Below are 26,034 nucleotides of genomic sequence, written 5' to 3' on the forward strand. Positions count from 1 at the left end.
AGCTCTAGGATTTCTATTAAATATTAGAATTTGGAATTCAAGTTTAAAATTAAAATGACGTTTTTTCTATTGTTAACGATGAAATAAACGTAATTAAACACGATATACAGTTCTAAACAAGCTTGAATTTTCCAAAATTATATAATTCAGGGAGCCCAGCGGTCGTATAATTCCTATAAAATCCTATGCTTTTTAACCTGTCCTATATTATCCTATAATTTCATGAAAGGTCCTATAATGTCCTATATTTTGACTTGGCCCAAGTTTACATAATATATATTTTTGGTATTTGACAATATAATCAAAATTGTTGTTATTTGTGTAACTTTGTATACAATAACAATCAAATGGTAAACAATTATTATAGATTAGATGCACGGAGGTTTTGTCAACATAAACATTTAACAATTTAATCCAAAATTTGGTAGCTAATGGGGGTAGTTTTAGTAAACAGTAAACAATCGAAGAAACGTTTTTACGTAATAATTTGGTTAACTTTGTATACAATAACAATCAAACGGTAAACAATTATTATAGATTAGATGCACGGAGATTTTGTCAACATAAACATTTAGCAATTTAATCACAATTTTGGTAGTTAATGGGGGTGGTTTTCGTAAACAGTAAACAAACATTCGAAGAAACTTGATTACGTAAAAAAAAAAAGAAATGAAATGGGAGATAGGGTTGAATTGTTCTTATCTCCTTTTTTAATCGAATGACTTTCTTGAAAGAAAGTTTAGTTGGCTGAACTGAATTTTGATTTGCACGTAATCATTAAGCGTATCGATTTTCTATTGGCTATAAAAATATCCAGACGTATTCTTTGATCCGGACAAAAACGGAGGATATCCCCAATAAACTTTCAAATTAAACGAGTCCCTGAACTTATTAAGATCGAGAACGTGTCGTTTACCGAAAGACGCGATTGTCATCCACCGTATCTGCCAAAATCAGGGTTCGTACGGAGCCTGGATAAGCAAGGGGATTTGGAAAATGGGGATTTAAGTTGTTTTTTTTCCTAAAACGTCAGGGATTTCATTTGTATGTCAAACCATGCTTCGAACAATGCTAAATGTGTGCCAGGTGTGATCATGAAGTGGGCTCTGGTAAACACCTTAAAACGGTCAGGGCAGGGAGCCTTATTCCAATATTTTCCTATAAACACATTTTTCCCCTTATAAAATCCTATATTTTCCTATAAAAAACGTCCCCCCCCCTTATAAAAATCCTATAATTCCGGAAGAATTCATATTTTCCTCTAAGGATTTTAAATTTTTGGCTGGGCTTCCTGGGTCAAGGATTTCGTTGGGTATGCCAAACCTTGGACTAAGACCAAACCATGCATGTAATAATAAATATGTGCCAGTTGTGATGAAGTGGGCTGTCGTTAAACACCTTAAAAAGGTCAGGGATAAGTTGGAAAAGTCAGGGATTTTCAATATAAAAATTTCGTATTTATTCATTTCGTCCGAACCCTGAAATGAAAATGTCTGTGGATGGGATTGTGTGAAGAAGTCTGGGGATTTTTTGTGTGAAGAAGTCTGGGGATTTTGAATTTAATTTTAAAATGCCAAAATTTGTTTCAAACTCTGATAGAGTTGAAAATTTAAAATTAGGCTTTTCAAATTAGAGAACTTCCTGATGTTGCGGCTTAAGGCAATTACTAATAATTAATATGTTTAGAAGAAAGAAAGAAAAGGGTTGCCATTAATGAATTCATCGCGAAAGGTAGTACATATTTTACGATACCAGAAGTATATAATACTTCTCTTCGAGAGAAGTGTACGAGTACAAAGCGGCGGGTAATTGTAACATTCTTTCCAACATCATTTACATTTATTAAAGCAAGGTTACTAAACCGAATCACATACGCCATGTAAATAGTTCCCCCTCATTATTAATCTATTAGCGCTGCTTAACTATTTGCCAAGGCGCATGCGCTTGTGAGTTTTTTGTCCCATATGGCCATATCAAGACAATCAAGGTTTGTGGGTTGATTACTGATGATTTAGTATCAAACGGTTACAGAATTCCCCCTAGCACGGTGCGATGCCCATCTGAAGTTTGATGAGCATACAAGAGAGCAAACAAAAAGGGGTCCCTCGAATGTGAAGAATCATGAATTACACAACTAAAATATTAAGAGGATACAGAGTGCCATCCTTCCTCTATTATCTCCTTCTGACGATACCAAAATGTCGTTTTCATCCACTTAAGTTTTCTCCCCCAATGAGCACTTGTTTCGTTTCTTAATTTATTTTTTATTTCCTGTAAAATGCTGGCTTCCATTTTCTAAGAAATTTAAGGTAGACATATTTTAAGGGGACGTTTTTTCCCGTAAAACTATAATAAGTACAAATATATCCTTTCACTAAATTTACAGGTATTCTTTAAATGGCTTTTGATTCGTTTATTTGGTCAAGCGAGTTTAGCTACAGGGAAACTTTCTCGAATATCTTTTCTTTTACAGTTTAAATACATTAATATTGAGTATATTGACTTCCGGACGCCATTTACCCGGCCGAATCGGTTGCATTTATAACAAGAATGTTGTTATATAAATTTGGGATAAATGTAAACTGTTATTAGACTTGAATTTCAGTTTCCCAATGAATATTGCGATGCAAATTCTTTCTTGTTTTGGGTTTTTTAAATGGTGGAATCCACTAGTCTGGGAAATAAGAATCTTTTTTTTTAACTTGTCCACGGGACCAGTGATGACCCCTGACCCTAATGTGAAATATACATAGTTTTCGCTAAGATGACTGATACCATTTACACCTGGAGGCTACTCTACTTTGACCTCCAAGTTGCCTGGCATCCTGTTGTAGATGGTATCGATCCTCTTAGGCTGAAAACTATTTATGATAAACTGGTCCTTGGACCTGAACCCCCCCCCCCTAGTTTTCTTATAGGTTTATGCATTTAAACATTCGTAACTAAATAAACTGGTCCCGAGGACCAGTAACCCCCACTTTTTGAATTTAAAAACTGGTCCAAGCAAAAAATAAACCGGTCTTGGACCAAAGGAAGTGTGCTATTTCCCCAGACTGATGGTATCCACCACTGTCTGGGATTTCTAAGATACTGAAGTCGCTCATATTGTACGTAGAATTAACAAAGATTAAGGAAAATTTAAAATAATTGGCGTTTAAAATGAATAGTTAATTTGACGCTATAAATTAGTGATGCGTTTAAACTAATCGCAATTAACCGCCGTGTTGTATGCAGCGTTTTAGTTCAGGGTTAAGTAAATTAGATTTAATCTGGGACACAAAAGTGAAATTAAAAGCACCCACCATTCTTAAACTCAAACCCCCTTTTTTTGGGATAAATTACACCCCTTTATGACTAACTCGTTTAACGTGACGTCATTAATGTGAAATTTTAGGAAAGATTAAAAAGAAAAAAAAAGGAAAAGTAGGTTAAAATTTTAGGAATTATTTCTGTTCCGTGAAATCAATACGGAAGTTAGGGTTATATAATAGTTAAATGATTGTACTATATTTTATATCATATATAATCCCTACTGATAAATTGATACTATTCAAAAAGAGGTATTATTTAAATTTATGCTAATCTAAGTCGTGGGGATGTTCACTCACCGCGCAGGGAGAGCCCAGTGGTCCTATAATTCCTATAAAATTCTGTATTAGAATTTACTTTTGATTGACCATCGAAAAATTACAAAGGGGATGTTCACTCAGAACAGTAGGGAGTTATAAAGAGGGTAACCACTCTTGGTAAGCTCTAGGATTGCTATTGAATTTGAGAATTTCATCAAAAACAAGTTAAAAATACGTTTTTTCGATTAAGCACGATATACAGTTCTAAACAAGCTTGCATTTACCAAAATATATAACATAGGCAGTTCAGCATTCCTATAATTCCTATAAAATCATGTATTTTTTCAACCTGTCCTATATTATCCTGTAATTTCATGAAAGGTCCTATATTTTTGACTTAGTCAAGGTTTTCGTGTAGTTTAGCATCAAATTTATTAAAATTATCTCTTTTATCGAGATCACTTGCGGAGTTTACTTAGGTTTTTTAAAAATTATATTTTAATTATGTTCCTCTTTTCAAAGTAAAATCCAATTTGTTATTATTTTATTGAGTCTAAATAGTTTAGGCCAAAATGGTATTATACATGAGCATTAGTCCTATATTTTCCTATAAAAAAAAAACACTTTTTCTCCTATGAAATCCTATAATCCAGGAAAAAAATTCCAATTTTTGCTATAAGGAATTAAAATTATTATCTGGGCCCCCTGCAATTGTAATGGTTAAACCGTCCTGGTGGCACAGTGGGTGAGTGGGTGCAACCCTCCTTTGAACTGTCAATTGATTGGATTTTATTTCGGAGTGGTTAGCCCCATCTCAGGAATAATTTTGGAGCAACGAAGAAAGTTAAGTCCCCTCAATGGAGAACTGCATTAATATTTAATTTGAAATTGATTTAAATGTGGTCAAATTTTCTCTTAACGCTTTTTATTCCTTGATTCACGAACGACATGGATACGGTGGCTGCCAAAAATTTATTCGAGGAAGTATTTTAAATTTTTAATTTATATAATTTCTACGCGTAAATTTTTGCAGTCTTAGAAAGGGGTTATTTTCTAACACTCTGTAATCGAACTTATACTTTTGCACTGAATGAAAATGCCTTACTTAAATTCTTGTTTAAAAACCTGTTTTAATATGATTTTAAATCGATTTAAGTCAACCTTGAGATCAACTTTAATTTCAATTAGTTTTATATTCAAAAACGTATTTTCTTCACGGTATTTCTGCAAAACAACCAGTCTAGCTCTTTTGATTGGCTCATTTTCAAGGCATTTACGTAAACTTCAATAGTTTACGTCATGAACTATTTTATTTTTTATTAGCGGGCTTTTCTGGTGGTGTGGTAGCCCTTAGAAAAAGTGGTTTTTTTCCACCTGGCAATTTGGTCGCGCTACACACTTGGATGAGCGCTGGGAGGCGTATAGAATAATATAACCTCATTTTTTGCGGCTATCGGAAACTTTTGGTTCCTACAACATTTTCGGGAAACTACTTTTAGTTCAGACGCGAGTCGCTTTTCAACGTATCCTGGTCGCTGACGTAAAAACTCATTCTTTTAGGAAGTTTCCAAGTATTTCATTTCCCTAACAAAGGCTTAACGAATATTGGAAGTACAAAATCGCATTATTTTTATAATTTTATGTCCAGCGCGTGATTTTTGGCGCGTTTTTCGTTAACTTGAACTTTCCCGCTATTTTATACGCGCCAAAACAATGTTTTCAGCGAAAAATCGACCTTAAAGGATTAATTTCGGACGTGAAAGTGCTATCTTTTATATTAAAAGTGTATTAATTTAATTGAAAAACAATGAGGGATGAATTAGCGCGGCCTCACAGGAGGGGAAATTTAGGTAAGGAAACATTTTTTTTTCCAAAACGTATTTTTAAAGTCGTTAAGCCTAGCTTTACCAAAATAATACAGGTTTCGGTAGTGCTTTTTGTCTTAAATTTAATATGGTATTCAGTGTTTGTCCACGCAATCTTTAAAATGTACGCATTTTAAAGTTTCATCGATAGAAAACATTTGAATTTGGAGCGAGGTATCACATGTGTCAGTTTGTAGATGGCGGTAACATGACACGTGCATTGATTGCGTAATCACTTGCGTCATATATATCACTATCAGTATGGCGTGAGTGTCTGCACGAAAATGTTGCCGATAATTTAAATAACGTACACGTAACGTAATTAATTCTGATAGAAGAGACACCTACAGGCCATTAACTATGATTTTAAACCAAAGTTTTCCTCAAATATAATATAAATTTTGATACTTGATTATAGATAAGAGGGTAAAGAGGCTCTGGGGTTTTGTTTTTCACGTTAAGCCTTGGCCAAATTGCCCTTTGTTCTGAAACAACTCTCTCTCTATTTGAAGGCAAACTTCTTTTTATTTATTTAGATAAGAAAAACCATTATAACTAATGATAACTAGCTGGAGTGCGTTGAGAATTCTCCTAAATAGAGTTGACAAACCGCGTAGTTGCATATTTCTAATAAACGTAGGATCGGAAAGATCGTATTCCCCGTTAGCCATGTCTCTTCATAATCCTAAATTAAAGGAAGGCTTTAAAAGCCTCGGTTTTGCCTTAGACAGGTTTACGCGATCCTCAAATACTACTACTACTACTAAAACGGAAAACCCACCTACTGATGTCGAAAACAGTGATAGTTCATCTAGTCAAAGCAGAAAAGGTACTTGTGTGGTTTGTTCTGTTTACTCTAAAGTTTACAAGTACACAGAATGAAATTTAAGTGATTATTTGTGTGTGTCTATGTTATCTTGATATCTGAGCTATGGGTAGATTAATTAGTGTTGATTTATGTTGACTTTGGTAAAGCAAAGAAAATGGGGAGGGGGGAATGATAATTGTTCGTGTCTTCATTGGAAAGGTAAATAGTTGGCACAAGTCTATTAGAGTTTGTTGGGAAGGTCAAGAATTGTGTCGAGACCGTTTAGGATATGTTGGAGGAGTCGAACTTTGACGCGGATATGTTTAGGATATGTTGGGAAGGTGTAATAATGGCTCAACTGTTTAGGAAACGTTGGAAAGGTCAAAAGTGGACCCAAAAATGGTTAGGATATGTTTTAACCCTTGAAAACTTATTTGCCCCATACTGTTTTAGGATATGTTGGGATGGTCACAAAATTGTCTATTAACTGTTTAGGGCATGTTCTATGGATCAAAATTTGACTCTATATTTGTGTATAAGAAAATTCGAAATTGACCGTTAAACCCTCAAATTTTGACCTCTGTATTTTTCATTTAAGACATGCCAGCCCCTCCGTGGAAAGAAGCAGCTAGTCTTATCATCGTCTCTAAGACGTCGCTTCACGAACTAGTTGGCAACAACTTGGGTCGCGTCATGGCCACGACCGTCAAAAAAACCAACATTGCCAAATGTGACTACAGACTATTGATGGTGAAACGAAGCAGTCTGAGTTCGTTTATGGCCAATGCTTACGTCTTCCCTGGTGGTTTAGTCGAATTAGCCGACTTTTCCCCGCGTTGGTACGAAGTCTTTGACAAATTGGGCGTCAGTCGAGATAACCTCAACACCTTTTGCACCTCCGTCACTGGCCCGCGACCCACCATGATCACCAACCCTTCCACCCTGGCTGGAGCAGACAGGAAAGGGACGAACTTTCTTCCACCTGATATTGCTTTGAGGATAGCCGCCATTCGAGAAACGTTCGAAGAGACTGGAATTTTACTCTTGACGAAACCTCCAAAGGATGGCAAAAAAATCAGCAGTGATTTGTTGTTCAGCATGAAAGGGGAGAATTCCAATATTGACTTGGTGGCTTGGCGGGACAGAATTCACGAGGATCCACTCAATTTTATTGACTTGTGTTTGGAGACGAAGACGTGCCCCAATTTATGGTCCTTGTACGAATGGTGGGATTGGTTGACTCCAACCTCAGTTGGACATAGAAGATATGATACCATGTTCTACCTCTGTTGTCTCGATAAACAACCCGAAGTTGTACTAGATCAAAGCGAAGTTATCACTCTTAAGGTAATTATAATTCTAGACTGTCAATCACTTTGAAAGAGGGGGGGGGGAAATAGACGTTTGTAATTATAGTCCTCTAGTGACTTGTTGAACAAGACGAAAGATACAATGTCCTCATAATGGGTCAATTTGCAGTTGATTAATTTATGTTTTAATGTCTTTTAATTAGTGGTGTACTCCTCAAACGATGCTGGAAGAACACTCTACGAACTCTGTGTTCCTGGCTCCTCCTCAAGTTTACGAATTGTCTCGAATGCATCATTTGCAATCTTACGCTCAACTCCAAGAGTTTGCCGCCAAACGAGGAACGAAAGGATGTGAACAATGGTTGCCCGTCATTGCCACTGCTCAGGACGGAGCACTCTCTCTACTACCTGGTGAGTACACCCGCTCTTTCTCTTTTGGGGGCTCAATTTCACCATGACCTCATAGTGGGCGATAGACCATTTCGCTGTAACTAAGAGGGAAAGACACTAGGGTAAAACGCAGCTTTCCATCTCGCGTTTTGGCGCCTGCACTGTAGTCTTTTTGTATAACATGAGAGTGCGCAGAGACGAAGGCAATGTATCAACTTCCTTGTATGTCCTAAAATGGTCAGGGCCACAAATAAGAAAAATTTCTTATTAGACATGTGTCCAGTGATTCCCCCTTTGACAGGAAAAATTCAAGGGACATTGTCCACTGGAGTGTCGCATCTTAATGGTCAAGCTGTCAGTACTTTGGAAAATTTATCGGTCAAAATGTCCAGTGACTCCCTTAATTTTTAAAAATATTAAGGGACATTTTATAACTTTATAGGGTCTTTGCGCGTGACGTCAAGTTACCTACCCCCTTTCCTCTCCCCTTACCGGCTGCCCGCTCTGGCCACGTTAGGACGCCATGTTGACATCCCCTGAAAACCGGTTTTCGCCCCCTATTTCTTCTCTTTCTTTTTGCTCTCGCGGAAACACCCTATTGGACGATGTCCAGTGTCCTGTGTTTTTTTCCGGCCCTGCTGATGGTTGTCTACACCCCTTTTTTTACGTTGAAAAGGTCTAGTGAGTGCAAAGGCCATTGCATTGCTCGTTTAAAGTTTAGCAAATGTTTCACGGGGTCAACTACCGTGTGGGGTGTGTTCCTTATGAACTTTTGACCTCTTGCATGCTTGTAAAATTATCTACAGATGTAGCGGTGTTGGTGTATCCCTTGTTTGTCCTGTAGAGGTCATTTGGTTTCATTGATCCCCTTTGACCTTAGATTTGTTTGTTATCAGTTTCATTATCATCAGAGGTTAAGTTAATGTGTTTTATGTATATTATTAAGAAACAAATAAACGAGGGAGGTAGGTTAACTTCAGGGCAAAACTTGCGCGATGATAAAACGTTATAGTCGCTTTCTATTTATAGTATTTGGGTAATAAGGAAGGGATCCTAAATAATCAATTCAAATGACTTTTTGAATGCATCAAAAAAAAAGTAAAAAGTGGAAATCTATTGAAACGGGCTTTGTGTTATGGCGACGAGTATGGCGGAACATTTTTTTTTCTTTCTTTAAAGTTCTTTTATTATAAAAAAATTAGTTTCCTGGTAGAGGTTTTACCGTAAAATAAAATTATTAAACACTTTTGAGTTCACTCGTCGTATGATATATAACCCTTTTCAAAGGCTGTAATATCATAATTTTTAAACCATTTTCAAATTTGAAAAGGGTAGTTTATTTCCTATGTACTGCAACTTCATAACCCTTAGTGATACCCCCTTTCCGGGGGGCGAATAGTATCTATCCTCTATTACAAAGTTGCCCCCAACACGGGGGGATACGCAGTTCATTCCCTTCTGTACCGATATTACTCTATAGAAATTAAGGGGAATTGAGTAATGGCAGTAAGCCACCTTTGACTGTATTAGGTTCTATGGGGAAATAACATGAGGTGCCATTAGTCAGTTAATTTGTAGTAAGCAAGTAAGCGGCCCCAGGTAAAATCCGAAATTATTCCATAAATCATCCCGCGTTGAATTCTTTAGTGTTGGTAGTGTTAGGCGTGACAGTAGCCGTATATAGATTGTGACCCCGATGGATGGCGGTGGAAGGGGAAGCCGGAATATGTCAAATACTTCAGTGAAAGGGAAAATACAAATTTTTCTAGTGGCATTTCCTGAAAGGCAAAAATATTTAAAGAGGTACTTCGGACTAGAATTTTTTTTTATTTTTTAATCGAAAGAGCGTATTAAAGAATGAATATTATCAATTGGAACCATGTTTCTATCTAAAATATTAAAGAAGATACGAGTACAATTAAATTTCCGCATAGCCCACTCGATCACGCGCATAACCACGCCAGCTGCGCGAGCGTGGTTTCCGTAATGGATTATAGCACTACGCGTTAGGGTTTCCCGCTAAGCACTGCACTGGGAGTCGCCCTATTGGACGAAAACGTCAGGTGGTAGTTGGCGTCCAATAGAGGTACTTCCCAGTGAATGGCGCGAAAGCCCAACGCGTAGTGCCATCCATTACTATTATTACTCAATTGCTCGTATCTTCTATAATATCGTAGATAGAAACATGGTTCCAATTCAAGGTATTCATTATTTTATACGCTCTTTCGATTAAAAAAGAAAAAAAATGTAGTTTGGAGTATCCCTTTAAAGTCGTAAGCCTTTTTGAGATTTACAAGAGAAAATGTGTCTACTAGAAGATTATCAATGTAGTTGACAGAAGGATTTTTCGTTTTGTATGACGAGTGCGAGTGCTTCGTGGGAAAACATAGTTTTGGGGAGATTAATGATGAATTTTGACTTGCTACGTGACCCACTTCAAACTAAATAAAGAAAGAAAGCTGGCCATTTAACTTGGGAGTTAAAAATAAGATTTCTTATTTTTATTTTCAAGTATTGTTGACTTGAAACAAAAAATGAGAACCCTTCGCTGAAATAAACGTTTAAAGTACATATTAGACCTTGAGGATTATTTTTTTTCCACTTAAGTAACAGGTTTTTACAAGCCGCTAAAAGAGTAGATTATCCTTGCAAAATTGACCCTGGAATAATAATTTAATAAATAAAAAAATGCTTGGAGTTCCATGTAAATAACTTCTAAATGCTACGGATGGAAAAATTCCCCATAAAAATATTTTGCCAATTTTTCGTGATTTATTAAAAGCAACTTCAGGGTATTTTACCCCCGAAAGACGCGAGGTTACAAACCCCCCTTACCCTTTCCATTCTTAAAGGCCGACTTCCAGTGAAACGTTTCTAGCTAAGACCATTAAACACAGATGACTTGAATGATAAGTTACTTAAAACCCCTGTTTTTCCAATGGAATCGCCTGTTGTCGTCCCTAGCGGGAGTGTCTCGAAGCGTTTCGACTCGTAGATCATGTTATGGCTATGGTTTGAGTCGAAAAAGTTTCAATATTGGTCGCGAGGTGCAGTATAGAACCACGCGCCGTATCTCCATTCCAGTCCATCTGTGTTTAATGGTCTAATGTTCTAACGAACTGAAGGTGAAGAACAGAAAGCCTTTTAAAAAAATTCATTGCCAGTTTTTGCCTTTTTTTCTGATGGATATTCTCTATTGTGTATCTTCAGTTCGCTAGAACCCACTTTTCACGGCTTTCAGTTAGCTGAAACCCTTCCAACTTTTACCCCCAGCGGGGATTCGAAAATCGGCAAGGTCGCTGCCCCATTTTTTGTCTCGATGAACATTTCAGTTCTCTAGAACCCTTTTCCCTGGAAGTCGGCCTTTAAATGCATTGAAAATGAAAGTGTTTTTAAAACGCGACGGTGTTGCAAGGAGTGTTGTTTTGAAGGTACACTTCCTCTAAAAGAAGTTTGTTTAACAGGAAACTCTTAAAATTAATTTTTTCTTTTGCACGGGTAATTTACCGGTACACTTTATGTTATGCTAGAACTGTTTCTTAGTTAACTTCTGTTCACGACATTAAATAAGTTTTAAGTTTTTTTAACAAATTAAGGGAGGGGGGATATATTTAAGTTGTTACCATATTGGCCCGCTAAATTAATGTTTTTCACGAAATTCAAAGTTTTTTTTTTTTTTAAATTGTGGAGGGGGAATGTCTTTAAGTTGTTATTATACGGGCCCCGTCAAATTGATTTGTTTTTCATGCTAATTGTCGAAATTAGCAAAGTTTTCTCAATTATTTGGTATCAGCTATTCAGCATGAATCTAGTTATATAGATTCATGTTATCAGTAAATGTAGGACAATTTGGGCTATGACATATTATATAGAACCAGAGTTATAACCCTAGTGCCAAAAAACCAATGGTAGCACTATGGAGAGAAGAGGACGTTTCTCTAACATTTTGATTAATTACGCGAGCCCTGATTGTTGGAACCTCATAGTATTTAGTCAAGAAGGGAGATTCGTTCTGGAAAGGGGGCAGGTAAAAAAAAAGAGGCAGATACCGCGTACATTGGCGCGAAATTTCGACCTTCAAGCCGCGCGTCACGTGTTCGTTGTTGGAACAAAATTATAAACATGCTGAAGAGGCTAGAACAAGGAGCCTTGAACCTTGAACCTTGAAGGAGAGACGAATGGAGTGGTAACCCCCATACCTATAGTGTTGGCTCTGTACCCCCATCTACCGAACGGCACCGCAGTTCTCCCAGCATCCTCAGCGGTTAGGTCGGGTCGTACCGGACGAAATTGTAAAGGACGCTCCCTCTATAGCTATGTTCACACTTGCACGGGAGCCGGTTGACAATTCGTTTGCCCAACTACGCTCTCTTGACGTGAGGGGTAGTGGTGATGATATTCATTCATTTATACACTTTGAATTAAAAAAGTTTTATTTCTCGAGCCCTTATTATACCATAACGTTCTTAAAGGACGTCCCCCGTATCTCTTATAGAACCAAAATTATGACCCTACAGAATTTAGGGTTCAAATCACGAAATTGCTTATCATCGGCGCTTTTAATCATAAACCGCTATTAATTACTTTCATCACCGTGATCATTAATGTTATGTATAATTCAATTTGTTCAGGGGACGACATGTACCCCAAGAAACCAGACTACTTTGGTCGCAGTCCAGGTCCGGATTACCCGTACACGTTGGCGGAGCTCCAGTCTCGCGTCCGACATATTCATCGAATGTCCGTTCAAGGACCGATTTGTACCGCGTATTGCAATATTACTCCCGCGTGCGGTCACCTTCAACCTATGACCTATCAGTCCAATCAGCCTGTTGTACAATCTTACCTCTGAAATTAAAGCCCCCCCCCCACTTCAATTTATATTATTATTAATATTATTATTTTTTCCCCCATAAAATAATTAAAAATCCAAAAAATATTCCCAGATAAATTTATATTCCATCAGCCGCTTGGATAACTGTTAGATTTTAATATACTTCTTGAGCGACTTGGTTGGAACGACTATAATTTTCCGCCACAAGATAAATTGGTTGTGAAAAACTCGAAATAATTTGAACAAAAAATATAAAATTATATATTCCATGAGCGGCTTGGACAATTTATTTCTTCCAAGCAACTTGCCAAGTACGTAATAAGTAGCTAAAAATTCCCTCCCCCCCCCCCTCTGTAGATTTTGATAGTGTTAACTTAAATTAAGGTCGTCGTCGGTCTAAGTCGCTCAAGAACTATATAAATAGTTTCGTTTATTTTTTTAATGTTCATTTTTTTTTAATTAGGTTTGAAATAAATTTTAAGACTCTAAAATATTAATTATACTCGTATTCTTAGGCTGCAACAGAAATAATTAAGATTAATTTTTATTTAACCAAATTTAAGTAATTAAAAATTGGTTAAATTAAAATTATTATTTTTTTAAATTAAAACTGAAAAATAAAACTTAACGGGTTGATTATAATTAATTAATTAATTATTATTATTTTTAACGGAGTCGCCATTTGATGAACGTTTTGGGTGAATGTTAAAGGTTATTATTATTTTTCATTTTTTTTTATTAAATAAAATTGGACTCGAATTATTTCAATTTCATTTTTATTACGAATGCGTGGATTGTCGACGTAGGTATTGTGTTGGGAAACTATTTTTAAAAATTGTATATAAGTTTTTGGCGTACATGCTTGAAAGAGTTCTTGGTTTTTTTTTTTTTTTTTAATTAGAAATGAAGAAATTATTAAAATTTACCGATCGGCGGGTGATTTAAAATGATGGAATGAGAAGGGTCAGTTTAGTTTTATTCCCATTTTCAAGGGTTTAGACGCGAGATACGAAACGAAACGTGTGACGGATTTGGTCAAATATTAACAGAGTACGGAAGATATTTTCATAGATATAATTTTTTGACCGTAATTTGTTTTGTTATTAACCGATTTTGACCTAGGTTGGCTTGTTTTGTAGTGGAAACTCTTCCCTATATGAATATTTAGCCGAGGGGTTAATCGCTTCAAAATTAGACAAATTCGAACGAATTTGGTCAAATATTAACAAAGTTACCAAGGACTTTTTCCATTTAAAACGTTATTAACCCTGATTACTTTAATTGTGGACTGATTTTGACCTCGTTTGGCATGTTTTGTAGCTAAATTCTTATCCATTTGAATATTTATCCGAGGGGTTAAACTCTTCAAAACTATACAAATTCGGACGAATTTGGTCAAATATTAACAAAGTTACCAAGGATTGTTTCCATTTAAAAAGTTTATTAACACTGATTAGTTTAATTATAACTGATTTTGACCTTCTATAGCAAAATTCATCAGTATTTGAATATTTATCCGAGGAGTTAATCACTTTAAAACGATACAAATTCGGACGAATTTGAGCAAAATTCAATATTTGAAACTCTAACCTTTGACCTATTTAGTCTTATTTGTATCTTAAAATTTTCGCAAATTAATTAAATCAACCCGAGAGTGGTTAACCCCTCGTTTCTTAACCCAACTGACCCTTTCATAGACATCAAAAACAAATAAAGAAAGAAGAAAAAAATATAATTAAAAAAGTGTTTTTGATTGTTTTTTTTTGTTTTTTTTTGTTTTTTTCATCAATTTTCTCGGTCGAAAAAAACAATGGTGTGATTTTTTTTGTTGATAAACAATTTTTTTTTGGTCTGAACGTTGAACTGTTGTTGTAAATATTTTTATGACGATGTTTCGTTATGCCACCAAGATGCTAGAACGAACGAAGGAACAAATAAACATACAAATCTATATTTAATCTATATTTTTATTAAAGAAAAAATGAAATGTCTATTTTTATACCGATGCAAAAAGTAAGAAAGAAACGTAAGAAATGATGATAAAATGGTTTGTTTCTAGCAAACAGCCCAGAGAGGGGGGTGTAAGGGTGCTATATCCCTTAAATAGTAACAAAATTTCATAGCAAACCTGGTATTTCCATTACGCTCACGAATTCTGGTTTTCTCAGACAATCTACGTTTTGATGTTGAAATCTTTTGTAGACTTTTGATCGAACATGGCTAAAATTAAACGTATATATTTAAAATTAAAAATAAATATAAATATAAAATATTAAGGTTATTTAATAATAAAATACTCAAAACCGTACTTTTAAACTTAAACAAACATGTAAAATACACGTGGTATTTATTTTGTTTCAGTTTTCAAGTTAAATTCATTAAAAATTTATTACTTGTTCCAAACTGTTTCGGAATCCCAAACTTCGTAAACTACGAAGGTAGTTACGGTACCGTACCATTTAATGCAAACGCTAGTGTTAAATAATTATTATTATGATTAGTGTAATCGTTAAATATAAATTTATTCGTTAATAAAATTTAAAGAAAATAATTGCGAATTGTTTTCAATTATTGTATAATAAGTTCGTAAGATATGTTCCATAAATACGTTTGTCACTGGTTACTAGGGAGAAGTTATAAGATGCCTAAGTATTCGCGCGCTATAGTCCCAGTCCCCCTTTCAAAATACAAGGGGGACGTAAAAGGAGGTCGGACTATTTCGCCTCTCCTCACTCGGAAAATACGTAATTTTCGTCATTCGCGTCAAGAACCAATGAGATGCTGGTTGTAATTTAGAGGCGGCGGGGATTAACTCCGGACCTACGTTTGGACTGGAGATAAAGATAGAAATGTGGCGCGAATTTATACCTTCTCCCTATTAAACTAGATATCGCTTCTTGCAGAGTGCTTGTCATGAGGTGACTTAAGTCATAGATTCGAGGTAAAGCGACGCCTGGTGAGGCGCTGTCAACGGCTTTGTACAGACTAAATAGGAAGATGGAAGTCCTGCAAAATTAACCGAGTGTGCTTCAATTCTCGCTTGTCGTTCTCGAATTGGCTCTCAGAAAGTCTCTAGCATTACGAAGTATAGGCAGTGTCATACTTATGGAACATATCTTATAAACTTATGATTACTGTAAACAGCCTTCCATGGCTTTGGTTTCTTCGCCGTAGATTTTTAACGATTCTCTGAATTGTATTATGGCTCCCGTTTCGGCTGGTAAACTTTGTTGTACCAGTAAAAGCTATAGTCAACATTTTATTTTAATTATTATTATTTGGGTACGTTAATGAGTTCTTGATTACTAACCAATTTTTCTTCATTTTCGTCAATATCAACTTCCATGGTTTTCTTTAGTAGGGGCTAATTTGAAGTATAATCTTTTTAAATTTTGATTTATGTTGTAAGAACTGGCCCGAGTCGCGTGGTCTAACTATGGATATGTATGTATACTAAAGTATTATGGATTCCAAACTCACTTGATTTTCCAATTGTCTGACCAACTTTTCCAACTTCCTAACTTGCGTGTCCAAATCTTGACTCGTGTCTGTTTTGGTTTTAAATTCATTCCTTTAAGTTTTAGTCGAGATTACTTGATTGAATAAAACAAACCATGCCTTCGATGTGAAGAGACGTTTGAGTAACCATTTGCTTCTTCAGTCTGATTGGTTTAACTCTGGGAATTACGGGAAATTTGTTCTTGGGACAGATGACTTTAACTGGCACTGGTGACTTTCTAAAAAAAAGTCAAACCGTAATCATCGCGAGGAAGCCAAGTACGACCAGAGGGGGATAATTGATGAAGGATGACACTCTGTATCCTCTTAACACTTTAGTTATGTAACATGATTCTTCCCAGGCTCGCCCTTTTGTTTGTTCCCCCGTTCATCAAACTTCATATGGGCATCGCACCGTGCTAGTCACTGAATTCTATAACTGTTGGTACTAAATCCTCAGCAATAAACCCACAAACCCCGCCTTGACGTGGGACAAAAATCCACAATCGCCCCTTGGCAAATAGTTAAGCGCTGATAGAGTAATGATGAGGGAACTATTTATCGCGCATGTGATACGGTTTAGTGACCTTGCTACTAATGTTGGGAACAATCATGTTACAATTACCCTGCCCGCTTTGTGATACACTTCTCTCGAACAGAAGAATTATATACTTCTGGTACGACTAATTACCTGTCGATAACTGGTATCACGTCTTCCTCCAACTTCGAACTCAATGTTTGTAGGTTTTGTTGGACCAAGTTCAGTTGGTGTTGTAATTCTTTTACCATGAATCTTTGAACGAATTGAGTTTGGATGGACTCCCTGGCATAATTCTATTCGCGTTTATCGAATTTGAACTTCAATTAGTCATGGAATTATTTGAAGACCAACAAAAAAGTAACTGACTTTATCAACGGAACTGGACACTCGTGAGATTCCTAAGGTTAGATCTTCAAGGGCCGCTAACGCACCTTCAAAAATACCCAGATGAACCCATAGGAAAGATGACAAATCCGAGCTGTTAATAGCGCTGTAAGGTAAGGCAACTAATTAATTAATGGGGTTGAATTAATTTGACATGTTGATTTATCTTTCCTATTGCGATGAATGTCCACTTCTTCGAAGATGTCAATCAACTCGTCCTCAGTGAGGACACCGTCGAAAAAGAAGTCGATAAACTCTTCCCGGGATAGTAAGCCATTTTCTGATACGAGAGGTTAGAGTGTACTGGTGAGTTTCCGTTTTATTTACTTCTTTATGATAATTTAAAAACATTTAAATGAATTACTAATTACCATCAATATCCGCTCTCTGAAAAACCTGGTAACACCATTTTGTTATTAATTAAGATTATAAACTTCATTATGTCTCAAATTAATTTACTAACTTACGTTTAACAGAACCGAAGTTCCTTTGTGCAAAGAACAAAACGGACTTTCTTTAATTACTTTAGTATCCATTTAAAGTTAATTAGGGGTTAAAAGGGTCAAAGTAGATTATGAATTTTGTTCGCGAGTTGAATTAAAATTTGAGTATAATTGCCTAAGCGCGTTTCTAGCGTCTAAGCTTCGTGTTTTTCTTTCATTTGTGAAAAATAGTTTTGAGGTCTTTGAAATATTTGAGACTAAAGTATCCCCTAATTTTGGACTAAGTCCAGAATTTCCTTGGGAGTTGGGACCAACCCAAATGCTTAAACTTACTGTTATAGTCTACGTAGTCTTTGAGCAACTTGGACTATTCCCAATTTGATAGACACTGAATTTGAAAAACAATTTTAATTGTTTTACAATAATTCTTTATTTCCATGCTTTCCAAGTCCCTCAAACACTATAATTTCCCCAAGGAACTACGGGCGCTATAGACTAGTGTAGTCTCTAAGCGGCTTGTAATATACCTAAAATTTAAGACCATTTAAGATATGTTTCTATAATAATTTTAAAATTTGGTGTTTTCCAAGTCCCTCAAACGCTATAATTTCCCCAAGGAACTACTGGCGCTATAGACTAGCGTAGCCTCTAAGCGGCTTGTAATATACTTAAAATTTAAGATCATTGAAGATATGTTTCTATAATAATTTAAAATTTTTCTGACTTCCAAGTCCCTTAAACACTATAAAATTCAGTCATCTCAAAATGACGGTATTACGTGTAGGGAAGGAGATCGGCATAAGGGTTATCTTCGCGTAGAGAGTAGTACAGTCAAAGGCGGGGCGGTGCCGCGTCTCGAAATATAATCGTTGGCAAAATTATTTTTAGATCGTAAGAAGATGAAAATAATAATTAAAATTTATTGTAATATGATTTGAAGAAGTGCTTGAGTATCTTAAAAAGACGGCTCAAACACTATAGAGTGGTAATGAGAAGGGAGGAGCTACGAAGACGTTACGTCAATATTGGTGGTATTCTGAATTGTATGTCCTAAGCTGACGACTTCCAACATGGCCGCCAAAACCGAGGTAAGAGATAGAAAGGTGTGATGTCACGAGAAAGGGGAGGAGCTACGAGGACGTGACGTCAATATTGGTGGTATTCTGAATTGTATGTCCTGAGCTGAGGGCTTCCAATATGGCCGCCAAAACCGAGGTAAGAGATAGGGGGGTGTGACGTCACTAGAAAGTTCGTGGTAGCAGACAAACAGAAATAATTCAGAATATAATGCGAATAGCAAAAAAAGTATTTTATTCTGATTTACTTTCATTTCAAAATTCAAAGAAATTCGTGTGCACATTTGCGTTATTTACTCCGTTTCAATATTTACATAAATTCATCCAAGCCAAAAAAATATTTATTTCGTGTTTATTTTTTTTTATTTATTTTTGGATTTGTGGGGAGGGGGGGAAACTGGGGGGGAAAGCTAGTTAATTATTATAGTTATTACTTCAATAATTAAAACCCTATATACATATTTAATTAAACATTTGACTAGTTTAACGATTTATCTATTTATTTTATTGGATGGAACTTATTACTTAATTTAAAATTAGTTATTATTAACTAGGAAGAGATTGTGCAGAGAAATTAAGTGGTGGAGTATTGATTCATTTATTATTTTAATTTCACTTAAATTTAAAACTAAGTAATTTATTAAAAAAAATAGCTGACATATTTTTATTTATTATTTGGGCATTTTAATGCGAAACCAAAAGAAAAAAAAATATACATAATTTATTTAAAAAACTAAATATGTTTTAGACCCTGGCCTTTTATAGTCTTTGAGTGCCTTGGTCTAGTTGGCATTTTCATTGAAAACGGGAGTTAATCAAGGCGCTTAACGACTATAATTAAGTTTAAGTCAAATATTCGTCCAAAAAAAAAAAACTCATGTAAATCTTCAGCCAAGGCTTAGGGAACTTTATTTTAAAAAATAATTAGGCTTAGCGAACTTTATTTCAAAAAAAAATAATTAGGCTGAGCTTCAAATTCATTTATTTTTATTAAAAACCATCAAAAGAAAAATAAGTCATCAAAAAATAAACCTCTAAATGTAAATACTTTTAAAACGAAATCTTAATTTTAATTTTAAACGCTAGGATATTTAATTTATTTATGGCAAACCATTTGAAGTTTTCCTCTAAAAAATTAATTAATTTTGCTCGTTAATTAAAAATGCCTGATTAAGTAACCCGATTTATCGGTGGGGGGTGAGGCGGCGACGAGGGTTTTCGTTTTTGAGATCTATTGCATTTTTTTAACTCTTTCTTCTAATTTGGCCAGTTCCTCGAGAACTTCCTGGGGTAAATCGTCATTGACTTGTTCCGTTAAGTATTTCTTGACTTCCTGGCATTCGGCCGACCAGAAATCTTTAGGTAAACTGAAGAGTTCCTTCATATTAACTCCGTCTTCCAGACCATCCATCTTTAAGGAATTGTCTTTCGGTACGTAACCAATCGCAGTTTGCTAAGACGATTTAAATTAATGATATTAAATGTTGATTAAAAATGTCAAGTCAGAATTAGCTTTTACATTTGAGTTGAATAATGATTTGTATGGGCTTCAAATTGAGACTAATTTGGTCCAAATCGGGTTAAAATTAAAAAAGTTGTAATTAATTTTCAATAACTCGGTCGCACTTTTTTTTTTTTTTTTATAAAATTTGAGAACATTTTTAGATAAAATGCGTCGTAACTTTCTTAAATCTTGTCCGATTTTGACCAAATTTTCTTATTTTAAAGAGAAAATGTTGATTAAAAATGTCAAAATTTAATTGGGCTTCAAATTGAGACTAATGTGGTCCAAATCGGGTCAAAATTAAAAAAGTTGTAATTAATTTTCAATAACTCAGTCGCACTTTTTTTTAAAAAAATATTTAAGAAAATTTTCAGATAAAATCCCAAAATGCTTCGTAACTTTCTTAAATCTTGTCCGATTTTGACCAAATTTGTCTTATTTTAAAGAGAAAATCGAGCTGTACAAACCTGCGCGATATCTTCATTGTCAATTCTACGGCAAATCCAATCCAAAACTCTACAATTCTCTCCGAAACCTGGCCATAAAAACTTTCCATCCTCTCCCTTTCTGAACCAATTAACGTGAAAGATTTTGGGAAGTTGTAGACCTTGCTTCTTTTCGAAACTTAACCAATGCGATAAATAGTGACCAAAATTGTAACCGAAAAATGGTCGCATAGCGAAAGGATCGTGCATTATCATTTTGCCCTTGTGTTCCGCCGCGGCTGTCGCTTCCGACCTCATTGAAGCCCCGATGTAAACTCCGTGGCGCCAATTCAGGGCTTCGTAAACGAGGGGGACGCCTTTGGGTCGTCTACCCCCGAAAATAATGGCGTCGATGGGGACACCCTTGGGGTCTTCCCAAGCTGGATCCATAATGGGACACTGGTTTGCCGGAGTGCAGAAACTGAAACGAAATTAAACAGTCATTAAAACTTACTGAACTCGAACCTTAGAATCCTTCTAGGCCCTGAAGAGTTACCGGGAATTAGGATGGGCAGCTGGTTTCCCAGATTCGGGCGTCCAATTCTCAACTCCCAACCAGGAAGTGATCTTAACGTTCTTTGGACACTCGTTTTCTAGACCTTCCCAGAAAACGCCGCCGTCACTGGTTTCGGCCACGTTGGTAAAGATGGTGTTCTTTTGGATGGTCAACATGGCATTGGGGTTGGTCTTCGTGGAGGTACCCGGGGCCACTCCGAAGAAACCGTTCTCGGGGTTAATGGCGCGTAAACGTCCTTCGTCATCGAACTTCATCCAAGCGATGTCGTCTCCGACGCACTCCACTTTGTATCCTGGTAAGGATGGAGTCATCATGGCCAGGTTGGTTTTACCACAGGCGCTGGGGAAAGCCGCCGCCACGTATTTCTTTTTGCCTTCCGGGTTAGTGATGCCCAAAATCTAAACGCGGATGGCCGGAAATAGAAAGGAAGGCCATTGGTTATCGCATAAGTTTATAAGATATGTACTATAAGTTTGTCAGTGGTAACTGAGAGCGTGTCATGAAGTGACGTAGGTGAAACGCCATAGATTATCGTAAAGCGACGCCTGGTAAGGCGATGTCAAAAGTTTAGAACAGACTAAATAGGAAAGTGGACTGCAAAGCCGCGTGGAATCAATTCTCACGTCGTTCTCGAACTAGCTCTCAGTAAGTCTCTACCATCCCATAGAGAGGAAGTATAGGAAGTGTCCAACTTATGGTGGAAGAACATATCGTATAAACTTATGGTTCTCATTATATAATCTGTTTAATTTTTTAAACCTAAAAAAATAGACCTAAAATTTCCTTTCATTCCTAGCAACCCGGATACAAAACACTAACCAACAAGTTTGATTTAAATGAGGATTAATTGATAAGATTAACGATTAGTTTTCGACTTTCAAGTGGCCTTTTAAAAAAAAAATCTACAGTACAATTTCATTCGATCTTGATTAAGTTCCCTTGAAAGACTTTTAAGTAAACAGCAAGTAATTGTGTAATAATTCACGATTTTATCTCTACAACGTTAATACCACGCGTTATCTTATCGCGAAGACGTTCTAGAAAAAGAGAGGCCTAACCAAAGTACGTCAGAGGGTAGAAAAAAGGAGATATGTTTTACCAGCATGTGTTCGGCTAACCATCCTTCTCGTTTGCCCAAAATGGATCCAATACGCAGCGCGAAGCACTTTTTCCCCAATAAAGAATTTCCTCCGTAACCGCTACCGAAAGAACAGATCTCGTTGTTGTCAGGCAAATGAGATATGATTGTTTTTGCGGGATTACAGGGCCAATTATTAACAGGTTGAGCTACAAATCAACATCAACATCGTTAAAGGAGATGTACACGTGGTTAATTAGACGAGGGTCGTGTAATTACATTTCATGGGCAACGGTTGACCAATGGAATGCAGGCATTTGACGAAATCACTTTCGCCCAAGACTTTCAGGGCGGCTGAACCCATTCGGGTCATAATGCGCATGCTGGCCACGACGTAGGGTGAATCGGTCAATTGGATACCGATTTTAGAAAGCGGGGAACCGATGGGACCCATACTGAAGGGAATAATGTACATGGTGCGACCTGGAACGAATCCCCAATTAGTTTAGGTCCCGGGGTGTCGCGTGGGGCAGTTTTAGCTGGTGCTAACCTTGCATACAACCAGGGAATCTATCACTCAGGGCTTTTTTCATGTCATCTGGTTCCATCCAATTACCCAACATGCCTTTCACGCCCGACTTTGGGATGGGTATCGTGTCTCGTTTGTTGTTTGTCGAAATAAAGGTTAGACTTTCAACGCGCGCGACGTCCGCAGGGTCAGTTCGTGATAGCCAGCTATAGAAAATGTAGGTTTTTGTTTTTTTAGACTAGTGGCAGCCCATGTTATTTTCCCATATAACTTAATACAGTTAAAAGGTGGGTCGCTGCCATTACAGTTGCAGGGAGCCCAACCAAAAATTTAAATTCCTTATAGGAAGAATACGATTTTTTCCCCCGGAATTATAGGATTTTATAGGAGAAAAAATTAGTGTATAGGAAAATATAGGACTAAAAATGCTCGTATATAATACTATTTCGGCTTAGACTATGCAGAAAAATCTCAACAAATTCGATTGTACTTTGAACTTAATTAAAATATAATATATAAAAAATCCTGAGCAAACTCCGCAATTTCGGTGCCTATAGAGTAGTGTCGTTAGAGAGGGGAGTAGACGGTGTATCCCTCCCTCTAGGCGCGCTTTTGTACGAGCGGATACTGTATGCGCCTGGTAGGGGGGATGACACTGAGCTAAGAGATAGAAGGGTATGACGTTTGCATACGTAGAACTGACATTACTCTATAGTCAAATGTGATCTCGATAAAAGAGCTAAATTTTGATAAATTTTATGCTAAACTATAAGAAAACTTCTAAGTCAAAAATATAGGATATTATAGGAACTTTCATGAAATTATAGGATATTATAGGACAGGTTCAAAAATATAGGATATTATAGGGATCCCTGCAGTTGAATTAAATAACATATTTTCGATTGGGAAAACTAAAAAATAAATGCAGATTAATTTAATTCACGTTAATATCCTTGAATTATTTTTTGATAAAATTTGTGCGCGCCGTATATATATTTAAACAGGTTTAAACCAAAGTAATTATCAAATTACCATTTTTATCTACGCTAACTAGTTTCTACAATTGTTTTTTTTTCCCGTGATAAAAATTTTAAGTAGGTTTTTCAATGACAAAGTAGAACTAATTTAGAATGAAAATGAAAACAAGGCGGCCTTCATAAATTCCGCGATTTCAATCTTGGATTAGGATTTACCTTTGACAAGAAGTGATATCTAGTTTATTAGGGAGAAGGTATAAATTGGCCATATTTCTAGCTTTATCTCCAGTCCAAACGTAGGCATCCGGAGTTAATCCCCGCCGCCTCTAAATTACAACCAGCATCTCATTGGTTCTTGAAAACTCACGTCAGCACGACGCGAATGACGAAAATTACTTGTATTTTCCGACTGAGGAGAGGCGAAATAGCCCGGGGCCTCCTTTTACCTCCCCTCTTGTATTTTGAAAGGGGACTGGGACTATGGCGCGCGAATACTTAGGGTCAGGCATCTTATACCTTCTCCCTAGTAAACTAGATATCCCTTCTTGCCTTTGTTACTTACCAATTTTCGTATTTTTTAAGTGGTACGATCATCCCTTGTTTTTGCATTAAATTCAGTAAATAATCGTTCTCGGACTCGCTTCCGTCACAAATATGGATGTTATCGGGTTGACATATTTGAGCTTTCTCTTCCACATAAGCTCGGACACGCGGTTTTAAACGGGTCATGTCCCCGTGGACCACGCTCAAAGCTCGAATCGAGCCCAAACCGCCATGGGAACTCAAAATACTTTGGCCCCAACATGAGAGACCTTTACTACACCTTTAATTTAAATTAAACATTTAAATATAATTAATTAGGATTAAAATTACGATCGTTGAATTAAATTAAAAGAAGCTATATAAACTTTGAGCGCCTTGGAAATTTTAAATTTTTTGCTGTTTTACCATGGTTTTACCAAGTCGCTCAAAGACTAAGAAGTGAGGATTAATTTAACTTTCGTTAAAATTAGAAATAAATACAAAATTAAAATTCGCAAATTAAAACTTTGGTGCCAAGCTCTTAAGTGCATTTAACCCAAAAATAATATAATTAATAATATAGTCATTGAGCGCCTTGGTTCGATAGGGAAAAACAAGGCGCTAAAATACTATATTTTTGCTATATAAAAATAAATACAAGCATATTTGTAGTTTTTAAGTGGCTTGGATTCTCTTTCAAATTTCCAAACCACTCAAAAATTATATTATAAAATTAATTATATAAGCTAAAATGCAGTGCGTTTTTGATGCCAAATTATAATTAAGTGTTATCTAAATCTTACCCATTTGAGGTAGACATAGTAGAAACTCGCGCTTTACTTAACGGTTTTTCTAATTTTAATTAATTTAATGGTAGTTAATAGAGATGGCACCAAAGTTTAATTACAACCTAACCACGCGAGAATTAAATAAATATTTGAACATCAGTCATTTCCCTAAACTTCAAACGAACAAACATGACTAAAAAATCCATTTTAAATTCTTCAAAACTCGGAAAAAATCAAAAAGTAACCATAAAATGTCAATAAGTAATATTTATAATAGTCCTTGAGCGACTTGGTATCCCTGGGGTGCCGTAATCGCTCTATTTGGGTCCCAGTGGGCTCTTAAGCTATTGGGGTAAACCAAGTCGCTCAAACACTACTCCTTTGGGGGCTGTAAATCAACGATATGGAATTGGGTCCCTTTGTACTCTCTACTTTATTGGTTCAAATTACACTTTATTTTTTAAATTAGGTTATTAACTATTTTTATTAGGTTAATAAATTAAAAGGAAAAAAATCTTACCTAGCGATATTTAATAACAATGACGGCATTTTTGAAATGATCGTGTTAAAAGCTGACTATGAAATTAATTAAATTTCCAATTTATTAAATTTAATTTAAATACTGAAATAAATTAAAAGATGGGGGAGATTTAATTGACCAATTAGAAATTGAACTAAAAATGAGACCGAGGCCCGAAACAATCATCTGTCTGTCAACATCTGGCTTTTTAAAGACGCGGTTCCTTTAACCGCTCAACGCGGAATAATAATTGGAGCACGGAGAATTTTGCGCCTTTTTTGTAGCATCGCATTCCCCCCTCGTTACACCCTCCCCCCCAAATAGATTTAACGCGCGTGCGAGAAAGCGCGTTCTCATTGGATCCCTCCTACGCCTGAAAATCTATAAGGTCACCTA

At 36.1% G+C, this 26,034-nt stretch overlaps 3 protein-coding genes across 5 annotated transcripts in view; 1 reads left to right on the plus strand and 2 right to left on the minus strand.

Moving 5' to 3' along the window:
* Positions 1-15,327, plus strand: part of LOC149588291 (acyl-coenzyme A diphosphatase NUDT19-like) — a 30,072-nt gene extending 14,745 nt beyond the window's left edge. Inside the window, exons 1-4 of one of the 3 annotated variants that reach the window (XM_089862922.1) lie at positions 5,051-5,419; positions 6,841-7,589; positions 7,756-7,963; positions 12,574-15,327. In XM_089862922.1, the coding sequence (XP_089719048.1) occupies positions 5,377-5,419; positions 6,841-7,589; positions 7,756-7,963; positions 12,574-12,794 (1,221 nt within the window). In that variant the 5' untranslated portion in view covers positions 5,051-5,376 and the 3' untranslated portion in view covers positions 12,795-15,327. Of the gene's footprint in view, positions 1-5,050; positions 5,420-5,691; positions 6,264-6,840; positions 7,590-7,755; positions 7,964-12,573 lie in introns of those variants that run through there. The other 2 variants (XM_089862921.1, XM_089862923.1) reach the window with 2 other exon arrangements.
* LOC149588293 (N-terminal EF-hand calcium-binding protein 1-like) lies at positions 14,750-17,993 on the minus strand. The gene is made up of 11 exons (XM_089862898.1): positions 17,667-17,993; positions 17,571-17,595; positions 17,375-17,479; positions 17,182-17,312; positions 16,966-17,108; positions 16,371-16,513; positions 16,257-16,324; positions 16,087-16,140; positions 15,912-16,021; positions 15,170-15,247; positions 14,750-14,996 (listed from the first exon to the last, which is right to left on the minus strand). Exons 1-11 carry the CDS (start codon positions 17,733-17,735, stop codon positions 14,894-14,896), a joined length of 1,029 nt encoding a protein of 342 aa, XP_089719024.1. The 5' UTR covers positions 17,736-17,993; the 3' UTR covers positions 14,750-14,893.
* Positions 17,994-18,927: 934 nt separating this feature from the next.
* Positions 18,928-25,902, minus strand: LOC149588294 (phosphoenolpyruvate carboxykinase, cytosolic [GTP]-like). The gene is made up of 8 exons (XM_089862935.1): positions 25,639-25,902; positions 24,371-24,631; positions 22,853-23,037; positions 22,582-22,785; positions 22,324-22,511; positions 21,204-21,622; positions 20,690-21,128; positions 18,928-20,171 (listed from the first exon to the last, which is right to left on the minus strand). The coding sequence occupies exons 1-8, from the start codon at positions 25,665-25,667 to the stop codon at positions 19,950-19,952; spliced, it is 1,947 nt and encodes a 648-aa protein (XP_089719061.1). The 5' UTR covers positions 25,668-25,902; the 3' UTR covers positions 18,928-19,949.
* Between the last annotated feature and the right edge of the window lie 132 nt (positions 25,903-26,034).

Source organism: Phalangium opilio, unplaced genomic scaffold (genome assembly GCF_054372755.1).
Source record: "Phalangium opilio isolate 3A_F unplaced genomic scaffold, DU_Popi_V2 ptg000662l_1, whole genome shotgun sequence".
Taxonomy (NCBI): Eukaryota; Metazoa; Arthropoda; class Arachnida; order Opiliones; family Phalangiidae; genus Phalangium; species Phalangium opilio.